The 21,384-nt window shown below is 46.2% G+C and overlaps 1 protein-coding gene across 2 annotated transcripts; it reads right to left on the bottom strand.

The window, feature by feature from the left end:
- Window positions 1-321: 321 nt before the first annotated feature.
- Window positions 322-14,338, bottom strand: LHX3 (LIM homeobox 3). Of its 2 annotated transcripts, none has more exons than XM_036753130.1 (6): window positions 14,251-14,338; window positions 5,626-5,797; window positions 4,428-4,630; window positions 3,426-3,577; window positions 2,607-2,778; window positions 322-740 (listed from the first exon to the last, which is right to left on the bottom strand). In XM_036753130.1, the coding sequence occupies exons 1-6, from the start codon at window positions 14,336-14,338 to the stop codon at window positions 322-324; spliced, it is 1,206 nt and encodes a 401-aa protein (XP_036609025.1). The 2 variants fall into 2 exon arrangements, with proteins under 2 accessions (XP_036609025.1, XP_036609024.1); XM_036753129.1 differs by lacking the exon at window positions 14,251-14,338 and adding an exon at window positions 10,554-10,647.
- Window positions 14,339-21,384: the final 7,046 nt, after the last annotated feature.

Here is a 21,384-nt window from a genome sequence, read left to right as displayed (position 1 = left end):
GTCCATGCTCATGTACAAGAATGAGCTGAGTCAGAAAGAAAAAGAGGAGAGTTCTTCAAACCTGAAAAGTCTCCATCTGGGGATTCAGTCTTGTCCTGAAAGAACCTGGGGTGTCCCCTGACATTCTTTCCCTGCATCCAAAGTCTTCAAGGTGGCCCATGACCTGGTTGGATGTTTAGCACAAGAAGAGGGAGGGAAGGCAGGGGCCCATCCTTCTGTCCTTTACCCCTTCCTCCCCATAGGTGTAGACTGGAGTCCTGCTGTTCTCAAAAACCCAGCCTGTGGTTTCAGGCTCCATTAGGGCTGGGAATGCATCCTATATCAAAACTGGGCATGGTCAACCTCGTCCAACCAGGAGGCAGGGCTTGCTGGGAAGTCAGGGTAGCCCCCACTGCTCCCTGTTGACAGGTCAGAACTGGGTCCATTTCCCCCCATCACCCGCATGGGTTGGGGCACACCAGGTCCACCTGGAGCCACAATGCCTAGGCCAGGGTCAGAATAAACCAAGCTGGAGATTAATGGCTGGTGACCAGGCAGGGTCTGCAAAGAGGCTGGAGACTGGGGGATGCCATAGGGGCTACTAGATCGAAGGTCATGATACTGGTCCTGAGCAGGAAGGCCACTGTGCTCCATTGGGAAGCTACCATTGGTGCCAACTGGCCTTCCCATCGATGGTGAAGCCTCATTCAAATTGCTGTAAATCCCATTGGAGTGGCTCATCTCTGACATGGATGGCTCATCTAGAATAGAAAGAGAGAAAAAGTTCTATGAAAACCACTGGATGGACTGAAATTGTTTGGGCCAGTGCACTCATGGGGTTAAAAACCAGAATAGCTGGGTAGCTCATATAAAGAAATATATCCCAAGGTCACAGACTGAGCCCTAACCATAGCCACAAACTGAACACTAATTTGGATCAAAGATTGAGCCACTTGAGTTTGACTCCTGATTCAGTTCTAACTCCAGTTAGACTGATACCTATAACCTTGCTCACGGATTTAGTCCTAACCCTAGCCACAACCTGAGCACTAGCCCAGTTCAGCCATCTCATAAATATGAATTAGTGGGTATGGAACAAAATGTAAAAAATTCAAAACAAATCTCCTAGGAAAAATAACTCACAGTATATTCATTCTTGGTGGTCAGCAGGTACATCACTTATACAAAAGGATATAGGGAAGGGCAGGCATTCTTGTCAATGTAAAACTAAGGTTGATAGAGAGATCTTTAAGACCTTAGTTTTGAGATTTCCCTTCCCCCATCTCTCTCACAATTGCTTCCTGGTGGTCTTCCAGTAAAAATCTCAAATCTGGTTTTCCTTTGATTCTGCCTAATCCAGAAGAAGGCAGGGTGGAAGGGAAGGAAACAAACATTTATCAAATTCCTAACATGTGCCAGGCACTGTTGCTAAGTGCTTTACGAATATTATCTCATTTGATTCTCACAACAACCTTGGGTAGAGTGTTATTATGATCTCCATTTTACTGTTGAAGAAACTGAGGCAGACAGAGGCTAAGTGAATTGCCTGGGGTCACACAGTAAATGTCTGAGTCTGGATTTGAACTCAGGTCTTCCTGACTCTAGGCCCAGTGCTCTATCCATTGTGTTACCTAGCTGTCTCCAATGAGGCAAAAGGTGATAGATCCTAAGAAAAGGTTTTTCTGATTTACTAAACCAAATTTCTAAATGATGAGCAAAAAATGGAGAGACTCTGCCCCAGCTTATTCATCTCCTCCTGCTTTGGTTCATACAGGAGGGTATGAGAAGGCAAGGGTTATAGTTGTGTTCTGCCTACCATGTACACCCATAAGAGATTGACAGATAATGAAAACTAATCATAAGGATCACCCCAGACACTTGTGTGGGACTTAAACTCTATGCAATGCTTTAACTACCACCTAGCAACATGGGGAGGTTAACTGGTGTTATTGCCATCCCATTTCACAGACAAGGAAACTGAGGCTCAGGGTTGTCCAGTGACCCAACTCTGAATTAAGGTTCTTTCCATCCACTCTCAGAGAGAGGCCTTTGGTGATGTAAATAACACCTAGATTACATATGGGGAGATGTACTATCTATAACTTCTGAGGTCACTCCTAACTTTTGTTTTTTCTTTTTTAACCCTTGATTAAAAATTTTGCAGTAAATCCTGCTACAAACCCCTGCAAGAGTACTGAAATGGTAGAGCCGGGATTCTAATTTAAAGGTTGGTCAACAGAGGGAAATATGGTCAGACAACTATCTAGTTCAGTTAATTCAGTATAAATAATCAATCCATATAATCCAGCCACCAAGGTGGATTTTTGAAAACTCATCTGTCTTCACTGTCTAAATTAACCAACAATTGCTGATCAGGGATGGGGAGAAGGGTACAACAGGAAAAGCTGCAGACAGGGAGGGAAGCTGCAAAGTCTCTTGCTGTCATCCAGGAATAAAAGAAATATTTTCTGCTCTCCCCAGGCTCCCAGTGATATTCTTTCCTTCTTCCTAAAGCCAAAGAGGGTACAGCTTCCCTGGCGAGTAACAGTCTGCAAGTCTGGATCAAGGACTGGAGGAAAGACTGAGATAGGGAAGGAGAGGCGTGTTCTCCTCTTGTCCTTGCTCACCTGTGAAGGAGACCTCAGCATCGCTGTCCGGCCCCTCCTCTTGGATGCTGTCCTTGTCCGATTTGGAGTTGCCCCGAGAGCGTTTCATGTTACGGAAGTACTGACCCCAGCGCTGCCGGCCCGCATCCTTCTTTAGTCGCTTCTCCTTAGCTCGTCGGTTCTGGAACCAAACCTGTTCGGGGCAACGAAGGAAGGGAGGGGGGAGGGGAAGAAAGGAGTGGAGGACATTGCTAGGTGAACTGAAAAGGTCAAGCTTTCGGCCGATTGAGGGCTTGGAGATCGGTTTTTACTTGCGTTTGTCTTTCTTTAACCAAGGAAAAAAATGCGGATAGGATATGAGTAAGTGACCTCGGACAGCGCATGTACTTTGCTTGCCTTCAGTTAAGCGCTCAGAGGTAGATTTTCTTTTCTTTGTGTTTACCTAGGGCAGAGTGGTTCTTAAAATGCGGCCCATTAACTTTTTAAAAAATATTTTTATAGCGTCATTTCAATATAATTGGTTTCCTCTGAAATGTTATGTCTTTTATGCATTAAAACAATTTCAGAGAAGAAGTCCGTTGAATCCCCCAGACTGCCCAAAGGGTTCATGATACAAAAAAGGTTATGAGCCCCTGGATTAGGTTGTGACTGAGAAGAGGAAAGAAGAATGAAAAACAATTCAAGTCAACCCTGGGTCCCCGCTCGGCACTCTTTACTGACACCGGATCTGGCCCAGGAGGGTTGAGCTCGGCGGGTTTGAGTCTCCAGACTGGACACTGGGCTCGGGGCCCAGGTAATTTAGATTCTCCCAAGTGGAGCGGGGCAAGGGCAGTCCCTGACCTGAACCACCCGCATGTCGAGGCCAGTCTCGGAAGAAAGCTGTTCCCGGACGTGGCGCGCAGGCTTGGGCGAGTTGTTGTAGGCATTTTTCAGCGTCTCCAACTGCTTCGCCGTAATAGTGGTTCGAGGCCGCTTGGCTGTAGATTCGGCCTCTGCAACGAGAGGAGCGCTCTCCTGACACCTTTCCGCAGGGACACCCTTCCCTGGTCCCTGAAGCTCTCGAAACCCAGAAGAGCTAGGAACCATAAGATGAGGGGAGGGGTGGGGGGCCTGGCCATTTCGAAAGATCCCTTCCAGCTCTGGTATTCTATGCTCTCCGGATCTTTCTGGCTTTAATGGTTCCATTGTTTTATTATTCTCAGATTCCGTGGTTTGAAAGTTCTCTAATTCTATGGTTCTATTTATTAGTCTATGAGCTCTTCTTGGTGAAAAGGCAGGCCCTTCTCTCACAGAGGAGAGGATGATATAAATTGTAACATCTGTTATATTATTTGATAAGAATAGCAAGAAAAATTTTCTTCTTGGATTAATATATATGGCTTGTGATCATTTTCAAATTCCACTTCCTCCCATCTCCTTTCCTTTTAAATTAGTAGACCCTCCTTTCTTCATCTCATTCCCTGTTGTTGGCTTAGTTCACCGTCAGAATTGAGGGATTTATTCGGAAAATTAAGTCCACCCTTCACCTATGGCTGAATTATTCAGATAGTTTTTTCCTCTTAGCTAACGATAAGCAACCAGGGAAATCTAACTTCCTTTTCCAGGGAGAGTAAGAGCTAACTTGATATTCTCTCTCTCTCTCTCTCTCTCTCTCTCTCTCTCTCTCTCTCTCTCTCTCTCTCTCCCTCCCTCCTTCCCTCCCTCCCTCTCCTTCTCTTGGTGTGCCTCCAGGGAGAACTACAGGATTTTCCCAAGAGAAGACAAGAGACCTCTGAATATAAGTTGCCCTTATCCCCCCCCACCCCCAAATTCCCTCTCCACCGAGCGCTACAGCGGCCTTACCCCGCTGCTTGGCAGTCTCGTAGTCGGCTTTACAGACCAGCCGGCTGTCCTCCATGAGATAGAACTCGTCGCCTGTAGCTAGCTGTCGCTTGCAAACCACACAGGAGAAACAGTGTAGATGGTAGACGAAGTCTTGAGCCCTCCGAACCACCTGGGTAGGCGGGATGCCCTGCTGGCACGCTGCGCATTTGGTCCCGAACCTCCTGCAAGACCAAGGCCAAAGACTCGGGACTTGGTGAGTGGTAGGGGATAGGAGCAGGGCAGTAGAGGGTGCACCGATGATAAAGATATTAATTAAAATCTTGCTGCCGCAGAAAGAACCCTGGTCTTGGAGTCAACAGACCTGGGTTCTGGTCCAAGCTCTGCTACTTCCTAGCTGCGTGATCCTAAATAATTACAACACCTTCAGAGGCCCTCAGTTTCCTTATCTATGAAATGGCTATAATAATCCCTGCTTTGTCTATCTCACGGGATTATTGTGAGAATCGAAAGAGATCATAGATGGGGAAGAGATTTAGCTATACAAATATGACTATAATACCATCTAATCTTTATGTGTAATATCCAGTCAATTATAATAAATGCCTAGCACATGTGCTGTAACTTTTCCAGCAAACAATTCTTTGTAGCGTTCTATTCCGAGGAGTTGAGAGGGGAAATAACCCGAAGCCTGAGGCCTTCCATATAGTCATAGTAACCCCGTTGCCCCCCTGCATGTTATGATTATCCTGAAGGGTTCGGACAAAGTTACCAACAGAGAGCTGCAACGCAGGGGGCTATCCCACCAACGGACTCCCCTCTCTCCCGGATGGAAGGAGGCTGTCCTGGCCAAGTTTCGTTATGTGTGGCTCCTCTCTACACTCCAGATCGAAGAGAAGTTGCCCCGAGCTCACGGTGACTCTCGTTCGATTAGAAAATAAATACTATTTCCCAACTAGTGCTTGATAGGGATGGTAGGGGCTCCCACATAGGGATTTCCTGGGGAGTTTTGCTTTGTAAGAAACAGAAGATGGCAGCTTCTCCGCCACCTCTACCCCACTCCAAAACCTTGTACCCCAGTTTGTCTGCTCTCAGCTGGATGCCCTTTAACTCCAGAGTGGAAAGAGTTAACAGTGCCTGCAAGCATGCCTTTCAGGGGGCTAATCTGAAGCCTTTAGCTCTGCTCCTGATGCCCCTTGTCCCCCGCCTCCCCACTCACTTGAAGAAGTCCTCCTTGCAATAGACGCCGTCCCCACGGCTGAAACACTTCTCGGCCAACGGTGTCTGACAGTCGCTGCACTTGAGACACTTACTGTGCCAGTGCCTGTCCAGGACTTTGAGGATGAACCTGTCCACGATGTGCTGGTTGCAGCCGGCGCACAAGGGGATCTCTGCGTGGAAGGGGAAAAGGGGGAAGAGAGGCTGACTTGGATGGAGAGCTCAGCTCATGCCCATTTTTCCTGGGGACCATCTCCGGATATCTCAGCCAGAAGGGAGAAGACTCTCTTCCTACAATTCTCTGCCCTAATGCTTGGCCACAGAGCTGGGAGGATTCCTGTTGACTGTCCTGGTTTCCCACTCCGGCCCTAGGGATTCCATATTCCCTAAGACTGACACAGAAATTATCTGCATCACTTCGGTATATATAGGTACACACATAGCCCTTGTGTGCCTATAATATGGAATATGGATGGGTGGGTGTGGAGGGTTATTTCTCATAAAGAAACTCAGGTTTTGTGAGCCATCTACATATCTGTATAGTATGTGATGGAAACGGGAAAATATTTAGACAGGCGGTGCACAAGAGCAAACGCATAGATCTCCCGTTAGATCCGTTGCATACAGATTGTCTCAGAAGCAACTGCTTATCCAGATATATTATGTAGCATTTGTTTGAAATTTTTATAGTTGGAGTTGGATCTGATCTCACAAAATATTGAATTGTTCGTTCACAAACACGCTGACTATGATGCAGATATAGAGAGAAATATACTACTAGTCGAGTACACTGTGTATATATTTATCGGATACACCGTGGATGTCTTCATTAGTATGCAACATTTGTGACTGCTTTCGAATTTACATTCCCCCATACACACGCGCACACACATTTGGATGCACTCAGCGTCTATGAGGACTGTTTGTCTGCATACACACACGTGAACACTGCCTTTCCTTCTAAGTTTGGTCTCTGGGTCCATTTGCCCTTCCCCTAATTTTCATCACACCAGTGCAACTGTTCCCACGACCATTTCCCCTCTGTTCACCCAATTCAGCAAGAGGCTGGGGAACAAGTTCACTCAGGCTGCAGCCAGTGGCAGAACCTAATCTGAACTCCCGGGAGCCTGAGTTGGATAACAGATTCTGGAACTACTATTTCACTGGAATGGAGGATAAGGTGTGAGGGTTACCTGGAATGAGAGGGTCTCCTTTTATCCCCAAAGGCACATGTGGAGTGAAGGATTACTGAACACACCCCCACCCAAATAAACGTACACAAAAGATAAAAAAGATATCTATGTAAAACACGACCAGTGTTGGGAATCCATCCCCTAGATCTAGCTCTTTCAGGAGGAATGGGAGGGAGAAGGTTCTGGGGAGCTAAGAACGCAGTCCATCCTGCATCTTTCCCCTGAATCCCTCACTAGTCAGTCTACAGACATGATGGCAGAATTCAAAGCCATTGGAACAGTCAGGGCAAGGAGGAAAAAAGGAAACGATTTCTGTGGTCCTCAAACTTACAGTTTCAGGATACTCTGAAGGTTCCAAGATGGAAAACTAGGGGTTCTATGTCCTTCTTTCCTCACTCAAAACAATGTCTCCATGCCCCGTAAGGCAGAGGTCACAGGGCCCCCTACATTCGGGACCTAGACTATACACAAAGTGGATTTTACCCTAAAATATCACCTAGTTCCAGGTTTGGGAGAAAGTATTCTGAGCAGTAGTTGAAGTCCAGTCCTACCCATTCCGGTTCCGAGAAACAATCCAGAGAGATAGGCTTCTGCTGATCTGTGTCCAGAAGGTACAGCTGGGACGGGATTCCTGAGTTAATATTCAACTACACTTTCGCCAAAATCCAGCCAACAAAATAGGGATCACGCACACACACACCTCCCCTGTACCCTGGAGACTACTCTCTAGGTCCCCGAAGAGGAATGGAGGGCAAGGTGATAACAGTCCACGAAAGTTCAGTGGACAAAACAAGAGACGCCGCAGTTTAGACTCTTTAGCAAAGGTTGGCTCAGATTTTCAGCACCCCAAACCACGGACAGTTCCTCAAACTGGCGCAGAAGGCGGCGGCTGAAGATTTCAGAAGCTAGAGTCAATGCTCACCTCTGCTCAACGCCCGGTAAAATTCAGCTCTGAGAACTACTGTTGACAGCTGATCCCCTTACCAAAGACCCTTCCCTCCATTCCCTAACCCACTCCCGAAAAACACCTCCTAACCTCCTTCTTCATTCCCATTCTTAACTTCCTCAAGGGAATTTCTTACGTTGCATCGTGGCTTCAGACAGGTTGCGCTCTGCTAGATAATGTTCTCGAGTGCTTATAGACGTCTCCCCTTCTGCTTACTCGCTAACTCCCTCTCTCCAGGAGCAGGTCCTGCTGAACGCTCTCGCTCCCTTTCTTCCCACCCCACCCCTTTCCCCTCAGTCCCTTAGGCCAACCCCTTCCCTGGAATCTCCGTTAAAAATAAATAAGTAAAGCAGGTTGAATCAAAACCCGAAGCCTAGATCTGACCCTTCTCTCCTTCCCCACCCCCAGAATTACTTCTTCTCTCTCACCTATGGGAGTCACTGCAGTTCAGTTTCTCTGAGCTTGGAATCAGGATACCTAGGTTCCAGTCTTGGGTCAGACACTTCGTGATGATGAGCAAATTATTTAACCTCAAACTCCAGTTTCTTCATCTGCAAAATGGGACTAATAATGAGTATGACCTAACGCTTGAGCTTGTTATAAGGAAAAAGATTTGCAAAACTTAGAGTAATATACACATATACACACAATCATGTATATTTACATATGTGATTTAGCATATATACGTGTGAGCTATTATTACTTCGATTAAGGTTTGTTTGGGGACTCATTGGGAGGTAGTGTCCCATCAAAGTTCTCAATATGCATCTTCAGGTGTTCACATGGCTGGGTGGGGGTGGGGGAGCAGAGTAGATCAGGAGTTTCCTGATCCATTAAGTCGAGGCATTTCATCAGTATAGAACTGGCCTGAATGGAATGTCAATCTTTTCACCAAAGTGAGGAGTTAGCTCCAAGTTGAACAGGTGCTGAGGCCTAAGGAGGCTCAGATGGAGAGAAAACCCAGGACCTGTATCTTTGGGACTGTTCAGAGCTTCTGGCCTTGGGGAAGAATCTATGTAGGGTTCTGTGACCTACCAGGAAAGTGCTTTAAAATTTGGCACCAAGAAGTCCTGGCCAGCAAGCAGGCTGTGGTCTGAGGAAACTATGAAGTGGGTGTTTGGGGACAGGTCCAGTCTGCGGCTTTGGATTTGGGTTCTGGACATGTGGGCCTAAAATTCCTCTGAGTTCATCACAGAAGTGGAGAGAGAGTGAGGGCTCCCTCTGAGTAGGGAATAAAGAGAGTGTATCTAGAAGCAATAAGATTAGAGAATCCCAGGAACTGAATCTTACAGAGCCTTCTGAGAATGGGACCACAATTTCCAGGAAGAGTTTCTCTTGCCCCAACACCTGTAGCCCACTGAGGAAGCCTTTGCTCAGTCCTGCACTCTCTGTGCTTTGAACTGTGCCCACTTCTTGCTCCTCCACTTTGGCCTCTTCACCCATAGCAGAAATAAAGGAAAGCTCTGGCCTGGACTAGGTTCCCTCTTCTTTCCACTTCCTTTGAGACTTGACTCCATCAGGGGAGAGCATCCCCAAGACACAGAAGCCCTTTCCCATGCAGAAGGCCTGAGACTTAGAGTCTGAGTCCCAGGGAGTCATACTTTAGAATGAAAGCTGAACACCCATATTAAGCCAATAGATCCCAGAACAAACCTATGGAACACACATTAACTCAACACAACAAAATATATTTAAACAGAACCTGGCAGAACATACCAACGAAACATCCTAGCCCAATCCAACACACACTAGACTAACATCATAGACTAGATATATTCAGACATCATAGAGACACAGCCCCAGACAGAGATACAGGGAATATGCAAAAACCACACACGACACAATTGCACAAAAACACACTCCCATATAAACAACACAAACGAATTCAACACAATACAAACATTAAAAAACAGACACACAAATACAACCAATACTCTATTGTAAAGAACAGAACCAGTTCTCTTAAAACTCGTGAATTTACACACACACCTACTAACCCCAAACACCTAAAATGAAATGTACATATACAGACTCAAAACACACATATTCACAAGTCTATGCAAATAAGAAACGAAGCTCTCCACACAGAGACAGCAACAACAAATACCCCCCACAGCGCCTCAGCAATTTATGCATGCTAAACGCCAGATTTTCAAAATGTGGACAAAGCCTGCCCAAGGACCCTGGCTCCTGCGGTCTGACGGCCTTTGGTGATGACACCTGGGATTCTCCATTTCCTTAAACAAGATAGGAACCGCTGGTCTTGTTGTCCTGAACAGGGGCCTGCACTCACCCGTGTTCTCCAGAAAAGGAACCCTGGAAGTCACAGTAGCCAGGTTTGTCCCCTGCTCTGAGATAGTAAGGAGCTAGGAGACGGAGGCCAGAGCCCAAGGAGAAGTTACTCTAGGCACAGAGAGCGGTCAGCTCGCTCTGGGAGGGAGTGGAATAGCCCGAAGATAGGGGCGCGATTCTCCAGTGGTGTTGGGGCGGCAGTTGGTCCGCCTTTTCTGTGGCCTCCGAAAACAAATCATTTTCTAGTACCTCTGTTCTCTTCCCCCAGCATTGGCCTCTCGCCGCAAGTTCTGCGGATCTTCCCCAAGCGGGCTTTGACGCCTAAGCTTTGCTCACTGGTCCAGGAGGTTGACCCTGAACTCGGGGCAGCAGAGAAGACGTGGCCCAAGAATCTTTACGGAACAGGAGAATGTAGACAAGTACCCTAAGGTTTCCCTCCCCTCTTCTGTGGGCCTCGCTGGGTATGAGGGATCCTGGCTCAAGCCTTTGTACCCCTACCTTTGCGCAGGTCCTCGTTCTGTGCTAGCAGCGCGAGCAGCATGTCTGTCCCGGCGGAGTCTTTCCCCGACCCCAGTTCTTTAAGGGCGTCCATCTTGCATCGCCGACCGCCTACTCCCCTGTTTTGTAGAACCGGGGAACTCCCTAGCAGACTCCTCAGTAGATAAACTTTAGGACTATCAAAAACGCAGGGCCAGACCAAGGCCAGACAGCCCTCTACAGGCTTCCCCAATCGCTGGATTCGCGCTCCGGTCTAGGTTTAGATACCGAACCTCCCTTCCTTCCTCTTCTCCCCACGCCCCCTCTCGCTCCCACCTTCTGTGCCCCCGCCCCCCTTCGGGAGTGCTGGGTGAGCTCCTGGGGTCTACAGGGAGCTCAGAGGCCGCCTGCACTGACAGACCGGGGGACTTAAGGGGTGGGGGAGCTGCAGCCTGGCAGACGCGCTGGAGCGCACAGGGGCGCAGAGTGACTGGTTTCTGCTGTACCTTGAGACAAGACTAATTAACAGCCACAGCACCCAGAGGCACGGGGCTCTGCTAGCCTCTCGGGGCCTGGGAGAGGCGGGGCAGTTGGAGAGTGAGATGTCGTGTTTATGGGTGGGGGATGGGGGGGGAGGACGCAGGGAACCGTTTTGGTTTGACCGCCACCGGCAGCTTGCTCGAAATTCCCGCAACGTTTTTGCCCCCATCCCGAGCTGTGGGTTCCGAGAGAACACGACAGAGATAAGAAGGGTGCTTGGGGACTAGTATTCGTAATTCACGTGCGATAGTTTGAATCGGAGGAAGATTCACTAGAAAGTCAAGCCCACGCCCCCGAGAAACAGTTCCTCATCTCCCCTCCCTCTCACTCCCGGGAAGAAAGCAACCAGCCACAAAACTCAGCATCTAGGGATAGTTTCCAGAAGAAACCTCTCTTTGTGCCGGCTTCAAACTACTCTGGTCGCTGGAGATTCCAGTCCCGAGAGTAAGAGTAGATGACTCCAGAGGTCCTGCGGGTGGAGCGCTTATACTGAACTCAGTCTCCCTCCTTCTAGACTCGCCTCTGGCTAGCGAGAGAAGGGCCACAGGTGTCCGGAGGTCTAGGGAACACCAGCTTTCTCCGCCCCGCCTCCCATTTCCAAGCTGAGACGGGGCTCAGGCTGTCAGTAAGCGTTCAGAAGGCTCCAGTAAGTGTGAGGAAATGGGTTCCTTTTTGGAAAAGGGATGGCATGGAAAAGGAATTCTTCCAAGCCTGGAGCCCATAGGATAACTGGCTCCAAACCATCCTCTTCTACTTGTAGGTTGCCAAACCTGTGCTGAGCTGCTTGAATGCCCACCCTCCAGGCCCCAGTTCTAAGCGTCCCAGGGCTGGGTAGATCGAGCAAGGCCGGTAATTGTTCAGTGACTGGAAAGAGGGATCCAGGAAATGGCAGTTTCTTGTTAGGACCCCTCATTGTGTCTGAGATCCTTCAGTCCTGCTCTCTCGCACATTTCAGCCCTTGAGAAAGGAATTATCTTTCTGCAGCGCCTAGGGAAATCAGTCGGAGTGCTGTTTACTGGGTTGGTCTTAATCGAAATAAACGATAGCTTTTTCTTCCAGCACCCAAGCTCACTCGAAACGAAAAGTAGGGGGTCACGCTGCCTTAGGGAAGACTTGGGGTGGGGGACATTTTAAAAGTTATTTGACAATCCTGGAAGCCGCACCCAAGTCCAGAGAACTTTGATTTGATAGATTTCCTTCCTATTTTCTAAGGATTTAGGATAGAACAGGGGTTTGAGGGGCATGAGAGAACCAAGAGGGCTGAAGCGGTGATACTTCGGATTCCGCCCCCTCCCTCCAAAGCGATTTCCTGGGCTCTTGAGCTTCCTTTTCCTTTCTTAATCTCTCCATTCTTTCCCTTTTCCCCCACAAGATTTTTCCTTTAGATTCAGCCCCTCTGCATTCCTACCCATTTTTGCACTTCCCATCTTTCTGACCTGGGCAGGCGATAGCTTAAACTCACTAGAGTTTAGGTTTATTTGTTTTTGCCATAAGCTAACCTGGCCTCTTCCTAACACCTGTTCCCTAAAACCCTGCCTCTGGGGAACATGGGCTGGTCTTCTCCCCTCTCCCATCTCAGGAATCCTAGGGAGTGATCGCTAGGATCTGGATCGGAGGGAACAGGGAAGAAGTCGAAAGAAGGCAAAGCTCCAGTGACACACACACACACACACACACTTTCCTTCAGTATGCAAGATAATAATAAGATAAATAATCTGGGAGATTCTGTTTCTAGTTACTCCTTCAATTTCTGGGCTCAGGGCAGGCAAAGGAAGATATAGTTGAATCATCCACATCTCCAGCACAGGAAATGAGAAACTGGGGAACAGAATCTAGAAGTCCTTCACTTTCCGGCCCCCACCCCCAGGGCAGGAAAGTAAACTGAGTAATGACATTCGAGGGGGTTGAGTAGGGGTGGAGCCTACTACTTTTTACTAATGTTGGGGAGATATGGAGCTCAGATGAGCGAGAATAGGAGCCACTCAGACAGAAACCAAACTACAGATACCCTAATTACGACAGAGACGTACAGCCTGATGGGAAAATGAGAGGAATACAGGACAGCAGAGAAAGGGGAAAGAGGGTAGAGAAGCAGAACTAGGGCTACCCTAGAAAGGGGGGAGTCACTTGTTTAGGATCTACCAACTTCCCCACTCTTGTTCTATATAAGGTTTTAATTTTGTCACTGTTTCTGTCTTTCTATGGGATCTAGGGGAGAGAGAGAGAGAGAGAGAGAGAGAGAGAGAGAGAGAGAGAGAGAGAGAGAGAGAGAGAGAGAGAGAATTACAAATGCAAAGGACAGAACACTTCACTTTCTCCCAGGATTTTTCTGATTTTCCCAGCTTTTCTCTCCCCGCCCTGCCCCCGCCCCTCGCAAATATACATGTTGTGGTATAGAAAGGGGCACAGTCTGTCCCTAAGTATCACAGTATGTGACGCTTCGTCCCATCCCAGGCAGAGCCGGAGGAGAGGGGGCGGACCGGTCTGTCCAGCTGAGTGATGGGTTGGGGGCGGGTCCCCCACGCGCTCGGCATCTGGCCAGGGTGGTACCAACAATCGCCCTCATTATTCAGCCAACGACCTGGAGAACTAATGCGGAGGTGGGGGACAGTGAAAAGTCTTGTTGGGGAAAGCACTATAGGCCTGGAGACCCCCGTTCACTTGGATTCCCTTCCTAGACGCACTGAAAGGTCTAGCAGTTTTAAGGGTGTGTTGGGGGGGGGGTGTCATCTGAAGAGCTGAGGTAAGAGAGGTCTGCTTCTGAGGAATGTCCCAGACAATCCCACGCATCTGGTGGCTGGGGACGGCTTCTCAGGATGCTGAGGGCCCAGGATCGGGGTTTATCATCACATTATGACATAGACAGGCTCACACCTTCAAGGATAACAGGCACAGAGTAAGCAGCAAGCACTCACTTGCACACTATACTACCCTCATTCTCTTAGACTCCCACATTTATTACCCTCACTCACTTAGACCCCCACACTTTACTACCCTCACTAACACTCCCACATTTATTACCTTCACTTACACTCTCACTTTATTACTCTCAAATGCAGCAAAATACTAGCAGTTTGTCTGATTCTCATACACATATTTACACACTCATACACAGTATATCCCGGGACTTACGGGAAGTCAATTAGCTCGGGCCTTTTAGCGGATTCAGAGCTTTTACCTTGGGTCTCGCCGAAGGCACAGACCGCCGCAGCTGCAGGAACTCCGGGCCTTTCCCTGTCCCTCTCGGGGTCCGGCTCGAGCAGCATCTCTGCTACCCTGCTGCGGCCTGGGCTCTGGTTTCCGGAGACTGACTTGGAAGGACAGAGGAGACTTCTTAACCAGCCCGTTCTGTGGCGACCTACAGGCTCAATATGTGCTCGGCCGCGGCTAGGGGCTAAGCTGGGGAGGGCGGGCAATGGGACGGGGGCCAGTGCGCGGGGGTGGGGGTTGGGAGGGAGTAAGGGCAAGCGTCGGAGACGCCCCTCGTCCTCCCCAGGGGCCAACTCAGTTGATGCATTCAGCTTAACAAAACCGCGGGCCCGAAGGCGCTGGGAGGGGAGCTGTCCAGCGTGCTAGAGGGAGGCACCCACGCGGCCTTGCTCTCCGCCCCTAGCTCTGCCCCCGCCCAATGCTCCGCCCTTGTCCTGTCGGGGTGCCGGAGTACTGCCCGCCCTCACCCCTCTCTTTTTAAGACTCAGTCTAGGCATACAAAGTCTCCCACAGAAACCCGGCAAGTTGAATTGCGGAGCGCCAGGTATCTGACTTTACTCGTGAATGGCCCCACGTGCTGCATATTCTTCGCTGTAAGCAGATTCCCAACCTGTAGGACTGGGTCAGTGACGTGTGGAATAAAGGCTTCCCAACTTCGCTTTGGGCCAGTCCCCAGACCGGTTCTGGCATCCTCCTGCTCTTTTTACTCTGGGACACAAACTTCCTCTTGAGTGACACTAATGAGCAGGTAGCTTTTTGGAGGATGGAGGCTTTAGCAAAGGAAAGTGCGGAGTTTTCCTGTGAAGGCGCAGCCTCCATTTATTTCGCCTCACACACTTATTGGCAGTGTGAGCCTGGGCAAGTCATTTAACCTTGTTCAACTGCAGTTTCCTTATCTGCAAAATGGCCGCTATCTCACAGGGTATAATTGCATCTATAATAATAACACGTATCTTACAGAATTGTTGCGAGGATCAAATGAGGTAATTTGTGCAAAGCATTTTACAAACTTAAAGTGCTGCACAAATGCTAGTTATTTATCGTTACCATTATCCTGTTGCCTTATCCTTTTATTTTAGATAATGTGCTTTCCGCTTACACTGAGCAGCAGAACAAGCTCGGGCCACCACAGCTGTGGAGGAAGAAATCAACCCTAAGCGTCCTAGGAAATTTCACCGACAAAGCCCGAGCTGGCTCAGGCAGAGGTAGAGAAACTCCCAGCCCACTTCCCCGACCAGGCGTTGAGCTCTAGGTTCCGAGGCGTGGTCATTTTGTGCTAGGTTCAGGCTTCCTGATAAGTCGAAAAAGGGAACATCTCCGTCTCTTTTTCACCTCTGGACCTCGCACCCTCCCGCAGAGCCTCACTGCAACCTCACCTCATTTGTCAGCCTAGCCTTCGAGTGGCTTAAAGAGTCGCCACTGCTATTGAAGAGAGGTGCACTCCTAACCTCACTCCCTGATCAACTTGATGGAGACCTTCTCTGACCCAAGCGCTAACAAAGACCACTACTTTCCCTGGGTTTGGCAAGTACCTCCTGTGAGACAGGAAGAAGCTACTACCACCTCTCCAAGGCAGGTCTGGCCCCCAACAATGCTGAATCCGCTATTACAAAATATAAAGGTTAAGGAGGTCCTGACCGCTCCATCACTTTGTTGTTTTTCCCCTCTTCTTCGACGAGAGCTAATGAAGGTGCCCGGAGGCCACGGAGTGACCCACATATAACGTTGTTTAGGAGGGCCTTGAGAGAGATTAAAGCCAGACTGCGGATAGGATTAGACTGGGGTTAATAGAGCCTTATTCAGAAAATTCTTCCTCCTCCCTTTTTCCTTTTCTCTCTTCTTCCCTTTCCTTTCTCTTCCTCCTTCTCTTCCTCCTCCTTCTCTCTCTCTCTCTCTCTCTCTCTCTCTCTCTCTCTCTCTCTCTCTCTCTCTCTCCCCCCCCACCCCATTTCCCATTTTCTTTCCTTCTCCACTCTTACCCCCAAGAAAGAATATTTCCTTCTAAAACCTACTGGGGCTGTGCAACAGAATGGAATTTTATATGACGATTGTCATAGTCAAGTCCTATACTCAAGGAGCAAAGTCTGGAAGGATAGAATGGGAAGGAATAAAACAGCAACTCACATAACTATAAAATAAAGTGAAAGCAAAGAACATTAATGAGCAGATATGCATTTGCTGAATCATTTGCATAAAAGACTACTAGGCATTGTGCATCTCACTGAAATCCTTCCCTTCCCACTCTAGGCTTCACGGTTTCCCATTCTAGGGTTAACTGTAACACATACAACTTTACACATCACAAGATAAATGCCTTGTTGTTGTTCAGTCATTTCAGTTGTGCTCCACTCTTTGTGATTCTATTTGGGGTTTTCTGGGCAAAGATACTGGAATGGTTTGCCATTTCCTTCTCCAGCTCATTTTACAGATGAGGAAACTGAGCGAAACAGGGTTTGGCTCAAACAGGTAAGTGACTTACCCAGGGCCACACAGCTAAAGTGTCTGAGGTCAGATTTGAACTCAAGAAGATGATTCCAGGCCCTGCATTCTATTCACCGTGCCACCAAGCTGCCTGATAAATGTCTAGGGGCCAAAAATAGTGTAATTTTCCAGTATAAAAAGATAACATGTTTAAAATGTTCCTAGAAGGCTGGATATCTTGCTTAATAGCTTATATTCATATAAATTTAAAGCATTTTCCTCCCAACTCCATGAGGAAGGTAATACAGATACTATCATCTGTATTGTATCATACTATCATAATCATAGGTAATAAAATTACAGCACAGAAAGGTCATGGGATCACAGATGGAGAGCTGGAAGTGACCTAAGAGGCATCTTGTTTAACAACCTTATTTTGCAGATGGGGACACTTAACTTCCATAGTGACTTGTCCAGGGTCTCACAGCTAGAACTTCTGAGGAAGAATTTGAACTCAGGTATTCCTGAATATGACTCATCTATTATGCCATGCTGCTTCCTGCAAGTTATTTGCCCATGACTGCAGAACTACTTTAGTGTCACAGGAAGAATTTGAACCCTGGATTCTCAACTCATGTCTAACTCCCACTTTCCACTAAACTACACTTGGTCATCTACACCTAGTTGCAGTCCTTCCTGTAAGAAATCATAGGATCATAAATTCAGAACTAGAAGAGATCTTTGAAGTAGTTGAATCCAAATCTCTCTTTTTACAGATGAAGAAACTAAGGCCCAAAGCAGTTAAATGACTTGTCTATGGTTATAGACATAGCGATTGCCTGAAGCAAGATTCAAATCCAGGTCTCCCTAACTCCAAGTCCAGTGCTCAATCCAAAGCAAAAGCAAAATCACACCTAATTAAAAAGAGATAATCAGGTGAAACTTCATTTTGCTAAAATGTGCCATAGGGAATGAAGTAAAAAATTTTATAACAAGTTACTCAGACAAAGACCTCATTTATCAAATAGATAGGGAACTGAAACAAATTTATAAAAATAATAGCCATTCCCCAGTTGATACGTGGACAAAGGATATGAATAGGCAGTTTCCAGAAGAAATCAAAGCTATCTATAGTGATATGTAAAAATTCTCTAAATCATGATTAGAGAAATGCAAATTAAAACAGCTCTGAAGTATCACCTCACACCTATCAGATCTGGCTAATTCGAAAAGGAAAATGACAAATGCTGGAGGGGATGTGGAAAAATAGTTACCCTACTGCACTGCTAGTGGAGTTGTGAACTGGTCTGACCATTCTGGAGAACACTTTGGAATTATGACTGAAGGGCTATAAAACTGTACACTCTTTGACCCAGCAAGATCACTACTAGGTTTCTCCCCCAAAGAGATCAAAGAAAAACGAAAAGCACCAATATGTACAAAAATTTTTATAGTAGCTTTTTGCGGTGGCAAAGAATTGACAATTGAAGGGATGCTCATCATGTGGAGAATGGTTGAACAAGTTGTGGTATATGATTGTGATAGGATACTAACAAGCAGGATGGTTTCAGAAAAAAAAATACCAGGAAGATCTATATAAACTGATGCAGAGTGAAGTGAGCAGAACCAGGAGATCATTGTACACAATAACAGCATGACGATCAGCTGTGAAGACTTAGCTAATCTGACCAATAAATTCCAATGCAATTCTAAAGGACTCATGGTTTTAAAAAATGCTATCCACTTCTAGAGCACAAATTGAATTTTTTTTTAAACTTTCTTTAGCTTTTTTCCCTCCCAACATGGCTAATATGGAAATGTTTGGCATGATTTCACATTTATGATAACTATCAAGTTGCTTGCCTTCTCAATGGGCAGGAGTGGGATGGGAAGAAGGGAGAGAATTTAGAACTAACATTAGAGGGTTGTTGAACAAGGCTGTCTCATTATATATTTGGGCGTCCTGAATGGTTTTGATATATGCACAGGAATTACCTTGTTGGAAAAGGACTGTTTTGCTCTAATCATTAATTTTTTTATTATTAACAAACAAAAAAATAGGTTCAGGTAGAATTTACATAAATTTTGTATCAGGTTACAACAGAAGCTGGGGAAAAAGGTTCCTCTAACCTGTGAGAGGGAACCATAACTATCTCAAATAATCCCTCTATTCTCTCCAAAGGCAAGATTCTGGAAAAGTATGTCACTGAGAATTATTCTTATGTGGTATTTGTACCATAATAATTGCTAGATTTCTCCACCCTCAAACACGTACTACTGCTGCCCTCTAACCTTAGGGGTTAAGAAAACACTTTAAAATGCATTAACTCATCTGACCAGAACAAGTCAGTGAAGTAATTACAAGCATTATCATTCCAATTTTGTTACTGTTGTTCAGTCATGTCCTACTCTTCATGACTCTATTAGGGGTTTTCTTGGCAAAGATACTGGAGTAGTTTGCCATTTCCTTCTCCAACTCATTTTAGAGATGAAGAAACTAAAGCAAACAGTTAAATGACCTGCCCAGGATCACATAACTAGGGTCTGAGGCCAGATTTGAATTCAGGACTTCCTACCCAGCACTCTATCCACTGTGCCACCTAGCCGCCCCATTCCAATTTTACCAATGAGAAAACAGGCTGAAAAGTAATGCTCATGATCAGACATCAAGTAAATGTTGGAGGTGGAACTTGAACCCAGCCCTTTTCTATGCCAATAGCTTTTTCCATTTACTACCCAGAAATGTTGCCTCTTAACTAGCAAATTCATACCTTATCCTCCCACCCCAAGTCCTATCCCGGAAGAAAAAGTCTGGTGGAATACTCATCCCTGGATCCCTTCCCCCGATGTTAACAATTCCCTTAGGTCCCAAAGTCCAAAGGCTCTTTGCTTCTTCCTTCCAGGGAACTAAGTTTCCTCAGCTGAGGAAGGGAAATAAGTCAAAGAAAACAGAAAGATAAGGAGCCCAAACAGAGAGAGCAAAGTCTAGCAGAAAGAAAACTGGGCTGGTAACCCCACCACTTTTGGAAAGAATTCCCTTGGACAAGTCACTGCCTTCTCTAGGTCTTATTTTCCACATTTATGAAATGAGGGGATTGGATTGGATGATTTCTATTGAACTGCAACTGTGAACTTATTTTGGCAAAGGGACTGCTAGATTTATTATTTCTCCTGTGGAAAGAAAGCTTTCTGTTATCTTTGCAAGAGTCCTGTGCTGCTCAGGGCTCAGACTCCATGATCATTTTTGAGTTCAGGATTGCAATTTTCTCTTGTCGGCACTGACAGGCAGCATGGAACAGTGGATGGCATTGGTTCAAGTCTCACTCCAAATACAGTGTGACATTAGTTAGGCAAGTCAGAAGCCCTCAGTGACCCAGGAAGCTCTAAGTTGCAGAGAAGGTGCCAATCGACACTGGTAGAGGAAGCTTCTCATCAAGTTTCCTGCAGTGTCCTAGACCCAGTCTCTAGCACATTGGTACTCCTTGATAGATGCCAATCTCACAATTTTATTTGAGGGAATTTCCCTACTCATCTTCACTCTCCCCCACTTCTATTCTCATCTTCCTTTGCCCTTTTAGATTTAGAATTGGACAGGATTTTGGATATAGTTAAAACCATGGCTATTAAGTGATTTGTTCAAGGCCACATATGTAATTACAGTAGAAGTTAGGATTTGTACCCTGATCATTTGACTGTAAAACCAGTGCTTTTCCCACTACACCATTATGCCTTTATTAGTCAGGCTATAATTATCCAAAAATATTTCATTAATGAAAAATGTTTATTCCCTTCTAAGATCATTGCTTTTTCAGTCTGTTTTGCCACTATTAGTCCACAGAGGACAAATGTATTTTTGTATTAGCTTCTTTAAACTTAAAACAAAAAGTAACTTCACAGCAAAAAGTGGCAGAATACATTCCAAAACCAAAATGAGGTTTTTTTTTGATTATCCACCCCTACAAGAAGCTCAACTGCACGTGCAATTTACAGAATAATGAAAGATTCAATTCAAACATTAGTTAATATGTAAGGCTATACATAGTGCTATGGGTACAAAGAATTTTTTCCCCAAAAATGACAGTGCCTGCCCTCAAGGGGCATGCATTCTGTCACACTATATCTAACAGAAAATACATGTTTTGGACTTCATCCAAAATTTGTTGAATGGAAATGGATCCACTTGGTCATTAATGTATTAGGAGTGGGGAAATCTGGGACTAGTCTTAAATACAGGGTGTGCCTCGCTTTTGGAAAAATCAACACCTTTTTAAAATTCAGAACTTTTAATTTTTGTAAGGGGTGGGTGAAAATTTTCACGTTAAGAGGACTGACTATAGGTTTCCTTTAAATAGCAAGCCCCTTAGTGCACTTAAAATAATTCAATTTAAAATAAACTTCTAAGAAAACAAATACTGTATAAAATGAGGTACAGCTGCATTGTATTGTAACTCTCTCAAAAGAGTTCGGTCTCAAGCAAATGAAATCCAGTTTTAATCTGCTACCCAAAGAGTCTCAAAAGCAGGCAGATCGTCAAGACAGACTTTAAGGTACATTCGTGATGAGGAGAATGAATTTCAGAATTTAGGACGGCTGCTGGCCAAAAGAGTGTTTGGAATGGAAGTTTGAATCCAGAATAAAAATTATGTACTCATTATTGGTGCTGGTTTCACTTTTTAAAATA

Source organism: Trichosurus vulpecula, chromosome 3 (genome assembly GCF_011100635.1).
Source record: "Trichosurus vulpecula isolate mTriVul1 chromosome 3, mTriVul1.pri, whole genome shotgun sequence".
Lineage (NCBI taxonomy): Eukaryota > Metazoa > Chordata > Mammalia > Diprotodontia > Phalangeridae > Trichosurus > Trichosurus vulpecula.
Note: the sequence above shows the minus strand (reverse complement) of the source record. Positions and strands in the feature narration are given on the sequence as shown.

Excerpts from the sequence above, each read along its gene's own strand:
- LHX3 (XM_036753129.1), bottom strand. The coding sequence starts at position 10,647 with ATGGACGCCCTTAAAGAACTGGGGTCGGGGAAAGACTCCGCCGGGACA. Across the intron at positions 5,798-10,553 it reads GAACGAGGACCTGCGCAAAG|AGATCCCCTTGTGCGCCGGC; the intron begins GTAGGGGTACAA and ends CCTTCCACGCAG. Across the intron at positions 2,779-3,425 it reads TCGACATGCGGGTGGTTCAG|GTTTGGTTCCAGAACCGACG; the intron begins GTCAGGGACTGC and ends TGCCCCGAACAG.